Source organism: Sciurus carolinensis, chromosome 4 (assembly GCF_902686445.1).
Source record: "Sciurus carolinensis chromosome 4, mSciCar1.2, whole genome shotgun sequence".
Classification (NCBI taxonomy): Eukaryota; Metazoa; Chordata; class Mammalia; order Rodentia; family Sciuridae; genus Sciurus; species Sciurus carolinensis.
This window is the reverse complement of record NC_062216.1, coordinates 93,395,869-93,411,967: the sequence shown is the minus strand read 5'-3', so window position 1 is coordinate 93,411,967 and position 16,099 is coordinate 93,395,869. Positions and strand designations below refer to the sequence as shown.

The window sequence follows — 16,099 nt, the reverse complement described above, 5'->3', positions numbered from 1 at the left end:
TTGTTTTTTTTTTTTTTTTTTTTCCATTTGGTGTTTTTTGTCATTGTGTTTTGTTTTACTGTGTGCCTGGGGATTGAACCCAGGGGTGCTCTACCACTGAGCTATATCACTAGACCTTTTTATTTTTTATTTTGAGAGAGAGTGTTTTGCTAAGTTGCTGAGGATCTTGCTAAATTGTGGAGGCTGTCTGAACTCCTTGATCCTCCTGCCTCAATCCTCCCAAATTGCTGGGGTTACAGGCATGCACCACTGCCTGGCGGAGATGACTGTAAATCATCTTACTGGGTATAAAGTGGCATCTCACTGTGGTTCAATGTGGTTTTGATTTGTTTTTCCTTAATGACCAAGACATCAATCTCTTTCATGTGCTTCAATGTGGGTTTTGACCAGTGTGTTTATTGACCCGTATATTCTTGAAGAAATGTCTACCTAAGTCCTTTGAAGAAAACTGGGTTGTTTTCTTGTTGGTGTTTAAAATAGATTTTTATAGATTCTAGATACTAAATCCTCAATTTCCAAAGTTCTGAAAAAGTTGATTCTGATCATTTTCCTCAGGTTTCTCATTGATTTTAAGGAAGAGAAAATTTTCAGAGGTTTTTGCTCCACCATTTTCACTGACTTAACTCCTTATTTTTTATTAATTTGACCTTTGCTGAGCATTATAAGAATCCTCTATATATGTCCCAAAATGAAGACAAGATCCCTGCCTTTGTGTATCCATTGAGTATTACAATGAGAGAGATTTGTAACATCTGAATTGCAATAATATGCTCTTGGCTCTATGACAGACTATATGCATGGTACAGAATGCATGCACTCCTACAACTCAACAACAAAAAGACAACTCACGTTTTAAAAGAAAGGGACTTGAGAAAAGAGAGCTAAAGATTCTATGTGGGTTGGTTTGTTGGAAATGAAGAATCAGAATTCTTTTCTTGGAAGAGAGTATTGCTCAGGGTACATATAATAATGTAGCATCTTGAGAAAGGGACCCAAAGAACCAGAATTAGTCAAATAGATGTCTCCAATAACACACAGGGGAGAGGCATCCTGTCCAGCAACTGAAAGTTTTCAAATCTGCTTAATGAGAATATAAAGTAGAGGAGGTTGTATCATAGCAGATATTTACCATCCTTCAAGATTTAGATGATAGATAGATCTCACATGTAGACAAACATGTAGCTAAACATATGGATATTACATATAGATAGATTTATCCAAAAAATAAAAATAAAGAAAATCCAGCCCATAAGGGCCCCTCTCTCCAACTCACCACACTGCAATGTGGGGAAGAGAGTTCTGTTCTAAGGAGGGTAGCGAGGCCTCAGGAAGCAGTGGCTCTATTTCTTCCACATCCATTTCTTCAGAACTGTAAGAATCCGTTTCCCTTTCTTGAATGTGGTACATCCCCAACTTAGTGTTCAGTAGAGTCATGTCCTTATAAAAGTTCTGGGAAAAAAAGAGAAATTAACTATCTTTAAAAAAAAAAAAATCATTCTACATGTATCCCAGTTCTCACCCCACCACCCTAGTACTGGGGATCAAACCCAGGGCCATGCACATGCTAGACCAGCACTCTTCCACTGATCTACATTCCCAGGACCTGTTTTGTTTCATTTTGAGACCAGGTCTGACTAAGTTTCCCAGACTGGACTAGAACTTGTGATCCTTCTGCCTCTGCCTCCCAGAGGAAGATACCTCTGGGATACTTCAGGTGCCCACATAACAAATCATGTGTATGTGACATGAAGAGATCATTGGTAAGGGCATACCTCAATAAAAGGGGACTTACACATTCACAGTGTAAAGCAGCACACAGTAGAGAATTAAATGAAACCCACATGCTAATCTTCATTGGATTATTCAAGTAGGAAGATATCTGTATACTGAATTAATCTAAATTTGTTTATTTATGTAAATATATACATAGTCATAGTCATTGGGCAATTATTGCCAATGAGGCACTCTTCTAGGATACAGTAATTAATAAAATACACAAGGAAGGTGCAAACTATTACATGTACATTTACAGGGGCTGTGAAACAAGTAATAAATGCACACATACATTAGATGCTATGAATTAATATACACACTAAAGAGAAAACTAGGTAATGAAACAGAGAGTAGCTGAGGTTTGGGGGCCTCTTCTAGAGATGTGGGATGAGAAGGCACCTCTGAGCAGGAGACAGGTTCATTCATTCATTCATTCACCTGTCCACATTTACCTGGATGTGTGAGACCTGGGGGAAGGAATTAAAGATGAAGTCATTTTCCTGGCAAGGGGAGATCAGGAGAGGTCTGGAAGAAGAGATGACTCTTGAACTGAGAACACAGAATGGGTCATCTGTGGACATGGAGAAAAACTCCAGCTGGAGGGAGGGAAGTAGAAGTAGCATAGGGGTAGGAGAGCTCGAGAGTGCACCAAAATTGTGAGATGTTCTATTGGCCCAGTGCAGAAGGCCAGGAGGGGAAGAGTGATAAGACTAGAAAGAGACTGCAATGTGGTGTGCCTTCCAATGCTAAAGGAACACGTGACCTCTTTGTTACCATATGAATCTTCTGATTTATTTGAACTGGTGTATCTGTGAAGTCTTACCTCTATTCTTTCAATGAGTTTCTCCTTTAATTCATGAGCTTCATTACAAGCATCTACCTGAAAAGATATCCATAATTCTGGGTAAAATGAAAATTATTTTCTGGTTTATATAATAAAATCTCTCATTTCATTTGACACCACTTATAAAATGTGAGTTGAAATTTACTTTTACTTGGTGAAATTGTTCCTCTTAAATTCATGAATTGCTCATGAATCATGAATTGCAAACTGCAAGAGGAATAATCCATAGATTACCAAGATTATTTTCAGTGCTTTGAAAATATACATTTATACAAAACCACTTATTATAAATCATTCTTTTCTGTATGCATTACTCCTTCCTTGCTCCTTAAAACGAAACAAAAAAATTCCTTCAAGACACTAATAAGTTTCTGAGAAAATAAGAAAGTATTTCTTTTAAATATTTAAAAATTGGGGCTGGGCTGTAACTCAGTGGCAGAGCATTTGCCTAGCATGTGTGAGGCACTGGGTTCAATCCTCAGCACTGCATAAAATAAACAATAAATGCATTCTGTCCATCTACAAATACAAAATTATTTTTTAAAAAATTAAAAAATTTGGAGCTGGGGAGATAGATCAGTTGGTAGAGTGCTTGCTTCTTAAGCATAAGGCCCTGGGTTCAATCCCCAGCACCACAAAAAAAAAAAAAAATTATAATTTATAACTAGGAAATCCTCATTATATCAAATTGAATATTCAGGCTCTTGGCTTAGCAAGAGTTGTCCACAAAAAAGGTCTAGTTCCTGTTTTCTTCCCATGTTTCCAGTAGTTATCTGGGAGAGAACACAGATGGTTTCTGTCAGTAAGAACAAGACAGGGGACAAAAACAAACCATTCCCTTCTAAGACATGAATGCCAATTGCACATATGTCAGAATTAAATGATGCTTTCACATGTTTTAAATTAATCATCCTATTATGGACTAGCAAGACACCTTGAAAAGTGGATTTACAGAAAGAAGAATAGTGTGGATTCAAGAAAGATCAGTTCTAGAGATGGTGGCCTCTCTAGAAACTGATTTTTGAAGAAACCCTTGTAAGAGTAAGGAAAGGCATGGATTTTCAAAGCAGTTTCTAGTGGCAAACACAGATGTATATAGTCCCAGATATCCAACAAAATAAATTTGATAAATTCAAACATCAATTCTGCATAAGAGCAGTGACCTAAAAAAGATGAGATGACATTTACAAGCATAGAAAATTGTTGAAGAAAACTGTTACATGAGAACGCAATTGCAAAACTGTGTATGATATGATCCTACTGAAATAACAGTAATACACAAATATATGTACAAGAAAAATTTAGAATATAAATGTCCTAAGATGTAAATGTCCTATTACATTTTAGAATATAAATGTTTCTTTTGAGGGAATGGGATTATTGGGGTTATTTTTCAATTTTTATCTGAATTAGTTTCACAATTTTTAGTTGCTAAAATAAGAATGCATTACTTATATTAGAAGAAAAAGCTTATACATGTGTTATATATAATATTAATATAAATGGGGGAGCATGACCAAGACTGATACTTTTTATCTGGAAATATGGACAAGTTATTTCACCACTTCATCTTTTTAAATCATTCTTTTCTTTTTTGAAAGCGAGGGTACAGATTAAATGACAATAAGTCCTTTCTTGGTCTCAACTTCTGAGAGTGTTTTCATTGAATTTTAGATTCCATTCCCTGAAACTTTCTAAATTCGAGATTTCTTGAAGAATTGTTTACCTCAAGTTGTAAAGTCATTTTTATCATTACCTGGGCCAATTTGTTATTCATTTCTCTTAATTGCTTTCTAATTTCTATGATCTTCTCCTAGAAAATAAAAGCATATAAAGTCGAAGTTATAATGAATGATGTGTGGAACTGAAACAAAACAAATTATTTTTAGGAGAAAGCACGTTTTGTGGTTAAAAAGTTTCAGATTGAATAAAGCTGTTGCACCCCAACACTGTTCTGTGTATTAATCTACAAAAACAGCACTAAATAGAGATATCACTAGCTACATCCTACATAAGTGGCCATGGAGCTAGACACTGAGCTGGTTGAACACAAGTAATAGGAATACTTATTTCCTCAAGCAGTTTTTACCATCCACTAGCTATTGCTGTCCTGGGACATGTACAGTCACCTCTATGTTGTACCAAGTTAATTTGTCATCAACTCTGAACTGATTGTGTGGTTTAATTATTTAGGAAGGAGTTATGTTACAATGATCACATTTTAATTGTTGTTCTAGTTTACTTATGCAACAAAGATCTTATGCAGAATTTATCAAAGATAACTGGGATAGAGTTTGTCTCAGAATTAAAGTCTAGGATGTTCATAAGGATATTTCAGAAAGATTTATGGATGTGGGAGTTCAATGATCAGGGGATATACAAAGGCCGCCTCAAAAAGCATTCCACAATTTAAAGGTCTTTTTTAGAGGGGCAGGTACTGGGGATTGAACTCAGGGGCCCTCCACCACTGAGCCACATCCCCAGCTCAATTCTGTATTTTATTTAGAGACAGGGTCTCATTGAGTTGCTTAGCACCTTGCTTTTGCTGAGGCTGGCTTTGAACTCACGATCCTCCGGTCTCAGCCTCCTGGGCCACAGGTGTGTGGGTCTCAGCCACCTGGGATTACAGGTGTGTGCCATTGTTCCCCACTTTAAAGTTCTTTTAAATAGATCTATCTTTGTTTCTGTTTTCTTTTTCTTTTCATTTTCATTAATAGTTTTAGTAGATTACCCTTTCATAATTTTCTTAGTTACTCCATTTTATCATGAGGAATAAATAAGCCAATACTTGTAATATTATTTTAATTTTATTAACTTCATTAGTTTTCTCACCAGGGAAACTTACAATCATTCCTACTTAACTCTGCTTCTGTAATAGTTATATTGAAGCTTCTTATTCACATATATCACTACATTTGTTTTCAATGTTCCATCAGTCCATACACTTGACAACAGACAGAGATTGTGTCATTTTTTCAAAAATGTATTTATTGAGGTATAATTTATGTACAGTACACTCACCTTTCAAGATCATACAGTTCCCAAATTTTGATGCTTGAACGGTCACATAGTCACCACTGCCACCACTAGGTCCAGACTATGTCCTTCATTTCATCATTCCATTTCTTTGTGCCCTTTGTCGATCCCCTCCTCCCTTTCTCCACTCAACCCCAGTCACAACTAACCTATTTTCTCTTCCTATGGGTTTGCCTTTGCAGAGTGTTGCATATAAAGTCATAAGGAATGTAGCCTTCTGAGTCTGAGGCCTTTCACTTAGCATAAGGCATCAGAGTCCACTCCCATTCTGGGTGAATCAGAAGTCTGTTTCTTTGTATTGCAGAGTGGTGTTCCTCCACACAACTAACAGTTTATCCACATACCCACTGGTGGACCCTTGGACAGTTTCTTGTTTTGAAGTTCATGCCTGGTTTTGTTTTGGTTTGTTTTTAATGTGTTTCATATCTCCAGTACAATTTCCAGACACATGTGTGATATCTGCCCTTTTCCTATTATCCTAAACTCCTCCTTTGTTAAAAAACAAACAAACAAAAAAAAAAACCTCACTTTTATTTATCTTTGCTCCTCCATCTTTCTCCTCAGTCTTAGATACTCGTCTGTCCTAATCCCTGCCTCCTGATGAAAACCACTTCCTATAATACACTCAGCTGACTTTTGGGAAAAATGTCAAAGGAGACTGTCTGTTTCCCTTTTCCATAGTTTGCAATTTCCAAAGCCCAAATATTGTGTGTGTTGAGGAATGAGTCTTTTCTTTTTAACTAGTGCAAAGTAAGATGTTTAAAATAAGAGTTTAAAATAAGATGTTTAAAATAAGAGTTTAACTCAAAATGTTAATCTATGTCATGCTTAAAAGTAATTTTTTTTCCTCCTGGTGAGAAATCTATGCTGTTCTGCAGGTGACTTTTAACATTTAAGAGATCTAAACAAACTTTACCCTTCTACAACACAAAATTTTTCTCCTTTACTTCTTCCAAAATCCACTTTAAATTCTAGAGTTTGAACAAAGCAGAGGCTGGCAATTTCAATAAAAAGAGGTAGTTAGATACAGGATTTTTTTTATTTTTTGAGAAAAAAAAGTGAAAAATTTCATTTTGGATTTCTCTACAAAAGCCTGACTTACAGTAGAGAAGGATTATCATCAGAATTCTGAAGTCTTATTCATGCTCAAAATTGATCATTACCTTTCAGCTCTAATATCCTGAATCTTTAAAAAATAGAAAATAAATGCTTTCTTTGAAAAGAGTCTCTAAGAAATGTAAGGAGACAAAGCAATCAGAAAACTCTGGAGAGTGAAAACCACTCAAGAACTCTTCATTAAGACAAACACTTATATTCTAAAGATGCAATTCTTGAGAAATATTTATTTCCTGGGTGTTTTCTCTGTGCTGTTAGGTGGTGGAATATCAAGATTAAGGAAAGAATTCCTCCCTTAAAGTACTTAACCTTACCTTAAGATGGCATCAAATGGAAATCTATCATATCTCTTACCTAGTTTCAAGGTAGGAAAGTCTAGGCTTTTTGAGTAACCAGAACAGTGGTGTTACTCAGGAGGAAGGTGCTCAGAACTGACCATGAGACAGTACCCCTCTTCGTGACAGAGATGCATCTTACTTCTTGTTATGGCCTGTGAAATCATAGAAGGGGTAGGGAGAAATGACAGACGCTCCCAAGCTGCCCACTTACCTCAATGTTTGCCCCCTGGTCAGGGTCAAGACCCTGGTCCTCCAGATTTTCAGTTTGGCCTTCCAGGGTCGTCACCTCATTTAATAAGCTGCAAATAGATCAAGGGATGATTTAAGTCCTGTGAATTAAGAAAATCACCCAATAGAAGAGATACTTTTGATCTTTCAAAAATGAAATGCTGTTCCTATATAGACATTTGGGTAATGATTGTATTGGAATGAGAAGTTGTAAATCAAATTTAAGAAAGGAAAAAGCACTCTAAGTAATCTAGATAATATGAAAGAGCTGAGGCCTAAAAGATCTACTGCTCCTCCAAAGACCTGTTAAGGGTATAAAAAGACGAACCACAAATTAGGAAGGAAAAATTTGCAAATCACATCCTGAATATCTGGACTTTTATCTAGAATATATTAAGAACCTTAAAAACTCAGTAATAAATAAACAACTCAAATTTTTAAAAGGGCAAAAGATGCAAACAGACATTTTTATCCAAGAAGATATACATATGGCAAATATGTACATGAAAAGACTCTTAACATCATTAGTTAATAGCTAAATGAAAATTGAGGACAATAAGATACCACCGCAGATCTATTACAATATAGTAACAAAAGAAAGAAAGAAAGAAAGAAAGAAAGAAAGAAAGAAAGAAAGAAAGAAAGAAAGAAAGAAAAAAAAAGAAAGAAGAATCCTAACAACGCCAAAAGCTGGTGAGAATGCAGAGCAGCTGGAACTCTCAATACACTGCTGAAAGCCATGCAAAATAGCATAGCCATTTGAAACCACTTGGCAGTTTCTTAAAAATATAAATGTACCATTGACCCAGCTATCCCACTCCTCGTTTATACCCAAAGGACTTAAAATCAGCATACTACAGTGACACAGCCACTTCAATATTTATAGCAGCTTAGTTCACAATGGCTAAGCTATGAAACCAACTTAGGTGTCCTTCAACAGATGAATGGATAAAGACAATGAGGTATATATATGCAATGGAATATTAGCTATAAAGAAGAATGAAATTATGTTATTTGCTGATAAATGGATGGAACTGAGAGACTATCATGCTAAGTGAAATAAGCCTAATCCAAAAAACCAAAATCCAAATGTTCTCTCTGACATGTGGATGCTAACACATAATAAGGGAGGGAGAGGGAAAAATAGTAGTTCATTGGATTAAACAAAGGGGAATGAAGGGAAGGGAGTGGGGATGGGCATAGGAAAGACAGTAGAATGAATCAGACACAACTTTCCTATGTTTGTAGAGGAATATATAACCAGTGTAACTCCACATCATGTACAACCACAAGAATGGGATCCTAATTGGAAAAAGTTTACTCCATGTATGTATAATATGTCAAAATATACTGTACTGTCATGTATATCTAAAAAGAACACATTAAAAAAAATATATAAAGAAAATCCCCTGTTTGAGTGACCCTCCTCCTTCCACTCACAATACACCAAAGTAGAAGTCATCCTATCAGAAAAAAATCAAATTACTATACAACCTAGCATTCTCATTCCTTGTTGTTTATGCAAAAAAGAAAAAATGTGTGCTCACACATATACTTATGTGTGAATGTTTTTGTTATTTTTATTCATAAGTGCCCCAAATCCTAAAAGTTCTTTGACTGTTGAATGAATAAAAGGTGGTATATTTATGCAAAGGAGTACTATCCAGCCATTAAAAGGAGAGTCTGCTCATGCACACAGCAGCAACATGGATGAATGTCAAGTGCATTACACTAAATGGAAGAAGGTAGACTCAAAAGGCTGCATGTGCTGTGTGATGCCATCATACGGTATTTGAGCAAAGGTAAAATGATGGGGATAGATAGATCTGTGGTTGCCAGCAGCTTGGCCTGGGGCCAGAGGTGGACTGCAGAAGGGCATGAAGGAGTTTGTGGAACAATGAAAGTGTCCCACATCTTCACTCTGTTGGCTCCACAACTATACACATTTTTTAAAACCTGCAGGACCACACACTAAAAATCATCGTTTACTATATGTAAATTACACCTTCATTTTAAAAAAGGAAAAAAAAAACCTAATAGATGTGATTTGAATTAATGTTCTTTTTAAAAAAAAATTATTAATGCTTCAGCAAAGGAAAAGGCCCCTTTTGGATAGGGTGGTCAGAAGGCTCTGTGAAGGGTGATGTGCCCCTGAAAGATAGGGGAACGGTGAAGAGTAGCCCTGCAGTAGAAAGCGTTTGGAAGATGGTAGGAAAGTGCAGAAGTCCACAGGTGTGTATTTCTTTTTTTTTTTTGCGGTACTGGGGATCGAACTCAGGGCCTTGTGCTTGTGAAGCAAGCACTCTACCAGCTGAGCTATCTCCCCAGCCCCACAGGTGTGTATTTCTAACAGTGACTTCCATTTATTAATCATTTCTCTTGTACCATGTCCTGTGTTACAGTCTTTACACATGGAATTGTATTGAATCCTTACAATAAGCCAATGAGGTGTCCTTTAGTTCCTCTGTTTAGAAGAGGAGAGCCAAGTCTTTTAAAAGGTTGGTTGAGTTATCCAAGAAATGACAGTCAGGATTCAAACACAGGTCCCTCTGACTCCAAAATCCATTCTTTATTCCAGTGGTTAAATAAATAACACTGAACTTTTTTTTTTTTTTTTGTTACTGGGGTGCTCCACCACTGAGCTACACCCCCAGACCTTTTGAGCTACACCCCCAGACCTTTCTTTTCTTTCTTTTTTTTTTTTTTTTTTTTTTTTTCAGTGCTGGGGATTTGAACCCAGGGCCTTGTGCTTGCAAGGCAAGCACTCTACCAACTGAGCTATATCCCCAGCCCCTCAATTTTTGTTTTGAGACAGGGTCTCACTATTGTCCAGGTTGTCCCTGAACTGGTGATTCTTTTACCTCAGGCTCCTGAGTCACCAGGATTACAGGCATGTGCTACCATGCTCAACAATAACAATTACCTTTTTTTCTTCACCTTAAAATGTCCCAGTGAAACCCAGAGGCATGTCACCAAATATGCTTCACATTTTTCCCCTAAGCATGCTGGTTGGATCTCTTTGGACAATAATGAATAACCTTCAATGGTACTGGGGGCCTGAACATTCCTGTGGTAACTAAGCCTTGAAGAAAGAGTGTGTGAGAGAAAACAGAGCAAAGATGAAGGTAACTGTGATTTAAGCTCTGAGATTTTGTGACATTGACTATGGCTCACAGGACTTTATACTTCTTATCCTAAAGACTTTATCCCCTTAAATCCAGAGCATCTTAGGTTTCTGAAGCTATAAAACCTTCCATTGTTTTTTGACCAACTTCACTACCCCGCAATTACCTTTTCACTGTGTTTTCTGTTGTATTTATTTTTTGTATAATGTTGTTAATTTTCTCCATCCAGTCAATGTGATCAGCTCCAAGTTCTTTCACTTGTAGACCCATCTTTGCATTCCAGTAGTTCAGCCTGAGGAACATCCTCTCTTGACTCCTACAGAAATATTATGATCACTGGTAGGTAGCGAATGGGAAACGTCTCACATAGTCCAAAATTCCTTTCTTTCAAATGACAAGTTAGTCTGTTTATTCATTTCCTATCACCAAAATGGAACAGGCGGGGGCTTAGGACTCAAGAAGTTTGGGCCTTTATCTGATATCCATTTTAACAGGTCTTTAAAAGACTGGATAAAACAAAGTGTATTTTATATTCATCAAAAAAAAATGTAGATGTATTTTTAATTTCCCTCCAAGGAATGAATGCTAAATATTGGTACCAGGATAATGGTTGCATCTTGTTGAGGAAGAAATATACAATAGGGAAAGTGTCTACAAAGTCTTAACAGTATATTTTTCATGATAATGAGAATGATTTCCATATCTCCAAAGTTATCTGAGAGTTCTGAGGTATGTATTAATTTCAAGTTTCAGGGATAAGTTTGCAAAGAGAAGCCCTTGGCTTGAGTGCTTTATGGTTCAAGACATATATGGAATTTAAATCTACCAGGCTTTCCCTCAATATTTTGCTAAATTTCAACCCCACCCCCTATCATTAAGCAGTCTCTGCAGTTCAGGCTTACATTTCAGGGATCTTCGTCTCTGGAAAGAGCACGGACGTGGATGCTTGAGTGTCCTCGTGAACTAGATCTGATTTTTGCTCATCCTGCTCTTTCTGAAGGTCCTCGCCCTGCTCAGCCTTCAGCTCCAGCGTATCCTGATTAAGATGACGAAGGAAGCAAAGCAGAGCAAATGGGTTATCACAAGAGGTCGAGGTTCCTCTAGCCCCACCCAACGTCCCTTCTCTGGGTGCAAACAGCCCTCTGAGGCCTGCACTTTCTAATGTATTTGTAAGATACAAAGACATGCCATTGTGTTTAGTTTTCAAAAGACTGGGGCAGGGATGAGTGCATCAGAGCTCTTGCTGGGTGCAGTGGCTGATGCCTATGATCCCAGTGATTCAGGAGGCTGAGGCAGGAGGATAACAAGTTCAAGACCAGCCTCAACAATTAAGTGGGCCCTGACTCAAAGTAAATAATATAAAGAACTGGGGATGTAGCTCTGGGATAATATGGGGGTCAATCCCCAGTAAACACACAAACACATACACACACACACACACACACAAATCAGAACTCCTTTCAGTGTTGATGAGTAGTAGAATTCCACTTGACCATTGAACTCTAAAACTCTACTCAAGATGACTCTTCAAATCTCTTCAAAAATTCATTTTAATGGAAAAGGCAAGGTGGTTGGAATGTTCCATCCATATCTCGAGAGTCTAAAGAGATATAGCAATTGAATGCATTGCATAGATCTTGCTTGGATGTTGGTTTAAAAAATACAGCCCTAAAACATATTTGGGACACAACTGAGGAAATTAGAATATTGAGAGAATTGCAGGTATTGGAACATATTATAGAATTATTGTTAATCTTCCTAGATGTGATGACAGTACTTCAGATACGTAAAAGAAAGTCTATTTTTAGGATACTTTCTGTTCTGAAGTAAACAAGAATGAAGTGTTATGTTGTCTTTGACCTACTTTTAAATGGTTCAGAAAATTCCATCTATTTTTATACATAAATACTAAGCAAATGTGATGAAAGTTAACATTTTTAAAGTGTAGGTGTGGAATATGGTAGATCACTGTGTAATTATTTTAAATTCTCTTTTGATTTAAATTTTTTTCATATCAAAGAATTTGGGGTAACAGCCTACTCTGAATTTGATCCACAAAATTTCTTTCTTTCTTATTTGCCTTGTTACAGAAAAACATTCAAGGCATTTTCTGGCATTTGAATTCTATACATACAAAAATTGACAATAATTTGTCTTTGAACATGTCTTTTTTTTTTTTTTTAAGAAACTACTGGGAAAATAGTTATCTGTCCTTTAAAGAAGTCTGAGCTAAAATTCTTGAATTTCAGCAAAACTATTTTTTAACTGGAAAGAGAAAAGTTTGGAGTAGGAAGAGCAGATCAGTTTCTTATTGAAATATCTATCTACATGAACTACTGGCCAAGTCAGGGATAACTCACATCCACATAAATTTATAAATTGCTGTCAAGTACATTATTTCTTTACTTTCTCATGAAAGATTTGAAGTGAAAAAAGGCATGTATTGAAATCCTCTAGGCCATTCATATTAATGACTCGTCCAAGTTCATATAATGCAGTAAGTTAGGTGGCAGCCCCCAAAAGACATATCTGTGTCCTAATACTAGGATCCTGTAAATGTTACCTTATTTGGAAAAAGAATCTTTGCACATGTAATTAAGTTAAAGATCTTGAGGAAGGACCATCTTAGATTACTTAGATGGGTTTTAATCAATGATAAATATCCCAATGAGAGATAGAAGAGGAAAAACATAGCTTCAGGGGAGAAGACCTTGTGGAATGGAGGCAGAGACTAAAGGTATGAGCCACAAGCCAGTGAAGAACTGGAGCCACCAGGAAGAGGATGAATTCTCCTGGAGAGATTAAATCCAGGGTATACAGATGAATCCCACTGAAAGACAATCTGCAAGAATGGGATGATTTTTCATGTAGCAATTTTCTCTAAGGTGAAAAATGTTAGTTATTTTAATAAATCACCAAGGGTAAAAATAACACATAATACACATTTTTTTCCCACGGGAACACTAGCGTTTTCCTCGTGTTGTAACAGCAGACTCCAGTGGCAACAATGCCACACCCTGCCTCCCTCCTGGTTTCAAGCTCTGAAGTCCTGTACCTACTTGGGATGAAATCCTCAGACATTCTTACCACATTGAGATAGGAGATGTGAAGTGTTTTGCTTACCCATTTTTCAGTGTCCACTTTGTGAAGGAAGTCAGTTTGAGGAGCTTCAGAGTAAATCTTGTCTTTATCTTCCGATCCGTCCAAGATGTGATCCATTTTGGTAATTTCCTTTAGCAAACTATAAGCCACACAATGGAAACAAGGCTGTTACTAGGCCATGGGCTTGAGCTCAGGCCGGCCCTACTCATTTCTAAAGGAGGACCCTGGTATCTTCCCAGCCCCAAGGAGCACCTGCTGTCCCTGTTCTGAGTTCATTCTTTGTGAATAATGCCACACATGGCATCTCACAAAAAAAGAGAAATTGAGGGGCTGGATAAATATTTGTTGACTTAATCAATTATTTGTCAATGAGATTTCAAAGTCATTGCAGCTGTGTGTATATGCATGTGTAAATATGTGTGCAAAATAAACAAGTAGAGTTTTTAAAAAACATGGTTTAAAATAATGGGTAGAGAGAGTTAAGTCCATGATGTCCTCTTGACCTTCGGATCCCACTAATCCCATGACAATGTTTACGTTTCTCCCTTATTCTTCCACAGAGTGTCCATGATAAATAAGTAGATAGAATTGTTTATCTAAGTGTGTGTGTGCATGTGTGTGTGTGTGTGTATGTGTGCCTTTTAAATTGTGAGAGGATATTTATACACTGTATTCTGTACCTTGAATTTCTTTTTTATTATTTTTTATTTTTACTTTCTAATTTTTGGTCTTTAAAATTTTTTATTGGACTGGGCATGGTGGTGCATGCCTGTAATCCCAGCAGCTCAGGAGGCTAAGGCAGGAGGCTCATGAGTTCAAAGCCAGCCTCAGCAATGGCAAGGCGCTAAGCAACTCAGTGAGACCCTATCTCTAAATCAAATACAAAACAGGGCTGGGGATGTGGCTCAGTGGTCAAATTCCCCTGAGTTCAATCCCCAGTACTCCTTCCCCAAAATTTTGTACTGGTATATTATCATTATATATAATAGTGGGATTCATTATGCCATATTTGTACATGCACCTAACATAATTTGGTCAACCTCATTCCCCAGTATCTTCCCTTTCCCTCTCCCCACCTGCTTGCTCTAAATCCACTGATCTTCCTTCTATTATTATTAGTAGTAGTATTAGTGCATTATAATTATATACATAAGTTGGATTCATTATGGTATATTCATCCATGGACCTAGCATAATTTGGTAGATTTTTGTTCCCCTGCACTTCTCCATGCCCTCCTTTCATCTCTCACTCTCGATCTCCTTTCTCTACTAATAGAAGGGAGACCAATAGAGTGAATGTCCTTTTTAACAAACTCCTTTGGAATCCATTTTATATTAGCATATACAAAACTGTTGGTTAGGAAATGACTATCTGGTAGGACTATATGATGCATATTTCTTTCTCTGTGTGTGTGTGTGTGTGTGTGTGTGAGTGTGTGTGCGCGTGTGTGTATGTATATTTAGTTGTAGATGGACATAATACCTTTATTTATTTTTATGTTGTGCTGAGGATTGAACCCAGTGCCTCACCCGTGCTAGGCATGTGTGCCACCACTGAGCTACAGCCCCAGTTCCCATGTGGTAAATCTAATCAGTTCTTTTTTAACGGATGTGTAGATTGTTTCCTAGCAATTGCTAATATTATAATGCTACAGTGAATGTATTTACATATCTGTACATTCTATATATATACATCTATTGGAAATCCCTGAAAATTGACTTGCTAGGTCAATATTATGAAATTTCCAAATTTTGATAGATTTTACCAAATTATGTTTTTATAAGGTGGAATTAATTTACATTCCCAGAAAAATGATGAGAGTGACTATTTTCCCATTCTTTTTCTAGAACCATGTATTATTAAAGTTCCTGATCTTTGTCAGTCTGGTACGTTCAAGTGGGAACCTCATTTTAATCTTTTTTTAATGAATGAAGTTGAACATCTTTGCTTATATATATACAACTCTGTTGTATTTTCTTTTCTGGAACAATTATTTTGACATCATTTGTCCATTCCATTTGCAACTGTTGTTTTGCTGAAGTGCACATATGTAGACACACCCACTTTTGAATGAATCACAATACATTTTTGATGTAGGTCTTTGGTAGTAGTACCCAGTCTGTGGGTTTTCAACCCTGCAGGGAAGCTTCTACACCTACCCTGAGTAGGAAGAGGTTCTGGAATCTATGTATATTTTGACAGACTGAATAAATATTGCTTACATGAATACACTTCTCTAAGTTTCCAAATGTACCTAATTATAATTTATTTTTCAATAAATTATAAATGCATTTTAAAACATCTCTGATATCATAATAGCTTTTCTGACATGTGAAGAGTTCTGGAAAATATGTCACTTGACAAAAAGCTTTCCTGCTGATTGTGCTTTGCACACTTGTAATCCCAGCTACTTAAGAGGCTAAAGTAGGAGGAGCACAAATTCTAGGCAGTACTGCGATCCTACCTCAAAATAAAAAGTAAAAAGGATTGGGGATGTAGTTCAGTGGTAGAGAGATCCTGGGTTCAATTCCCAGTAT

The 16,099-nt window shown here is 36.7% G+C and overlaps 1 protein-coding gene across 1 annotated transcript in view; it reads right to left on the bottom strand.

The window, feature by feature from the left end:
* The window catches only part of Smco2 (single-pass membrane protein with coiled-coil domains 2), a 32,249-nt gene that overhangs the window by 3,790 nt on the left and 12,360 nt on the right, over positions 1 to 16,099 (bottom strand). The window contains 7 exon segments of the mRNA XM_047551443.1: positions 1,274 to 1,449; positions 2,597 to 2,653; positions 4,374 to 4,430; positions 7,319 to 7,406; positions 10,627 to 10,776; positions 11,363 to 11,496; positions 13,584 to 13,701. Of these exon segments, the coding sequence (XP_047407399.1) occupies positions 1,274 to 1,449; positions 2,597 to 2,653; positions 4,374 to 4,430; positions 7,319 to 7,406; positions 10,627 to 10,776; positions 11,363 to 11,496; positions 13,584 to 13,701 (780 nt within the window).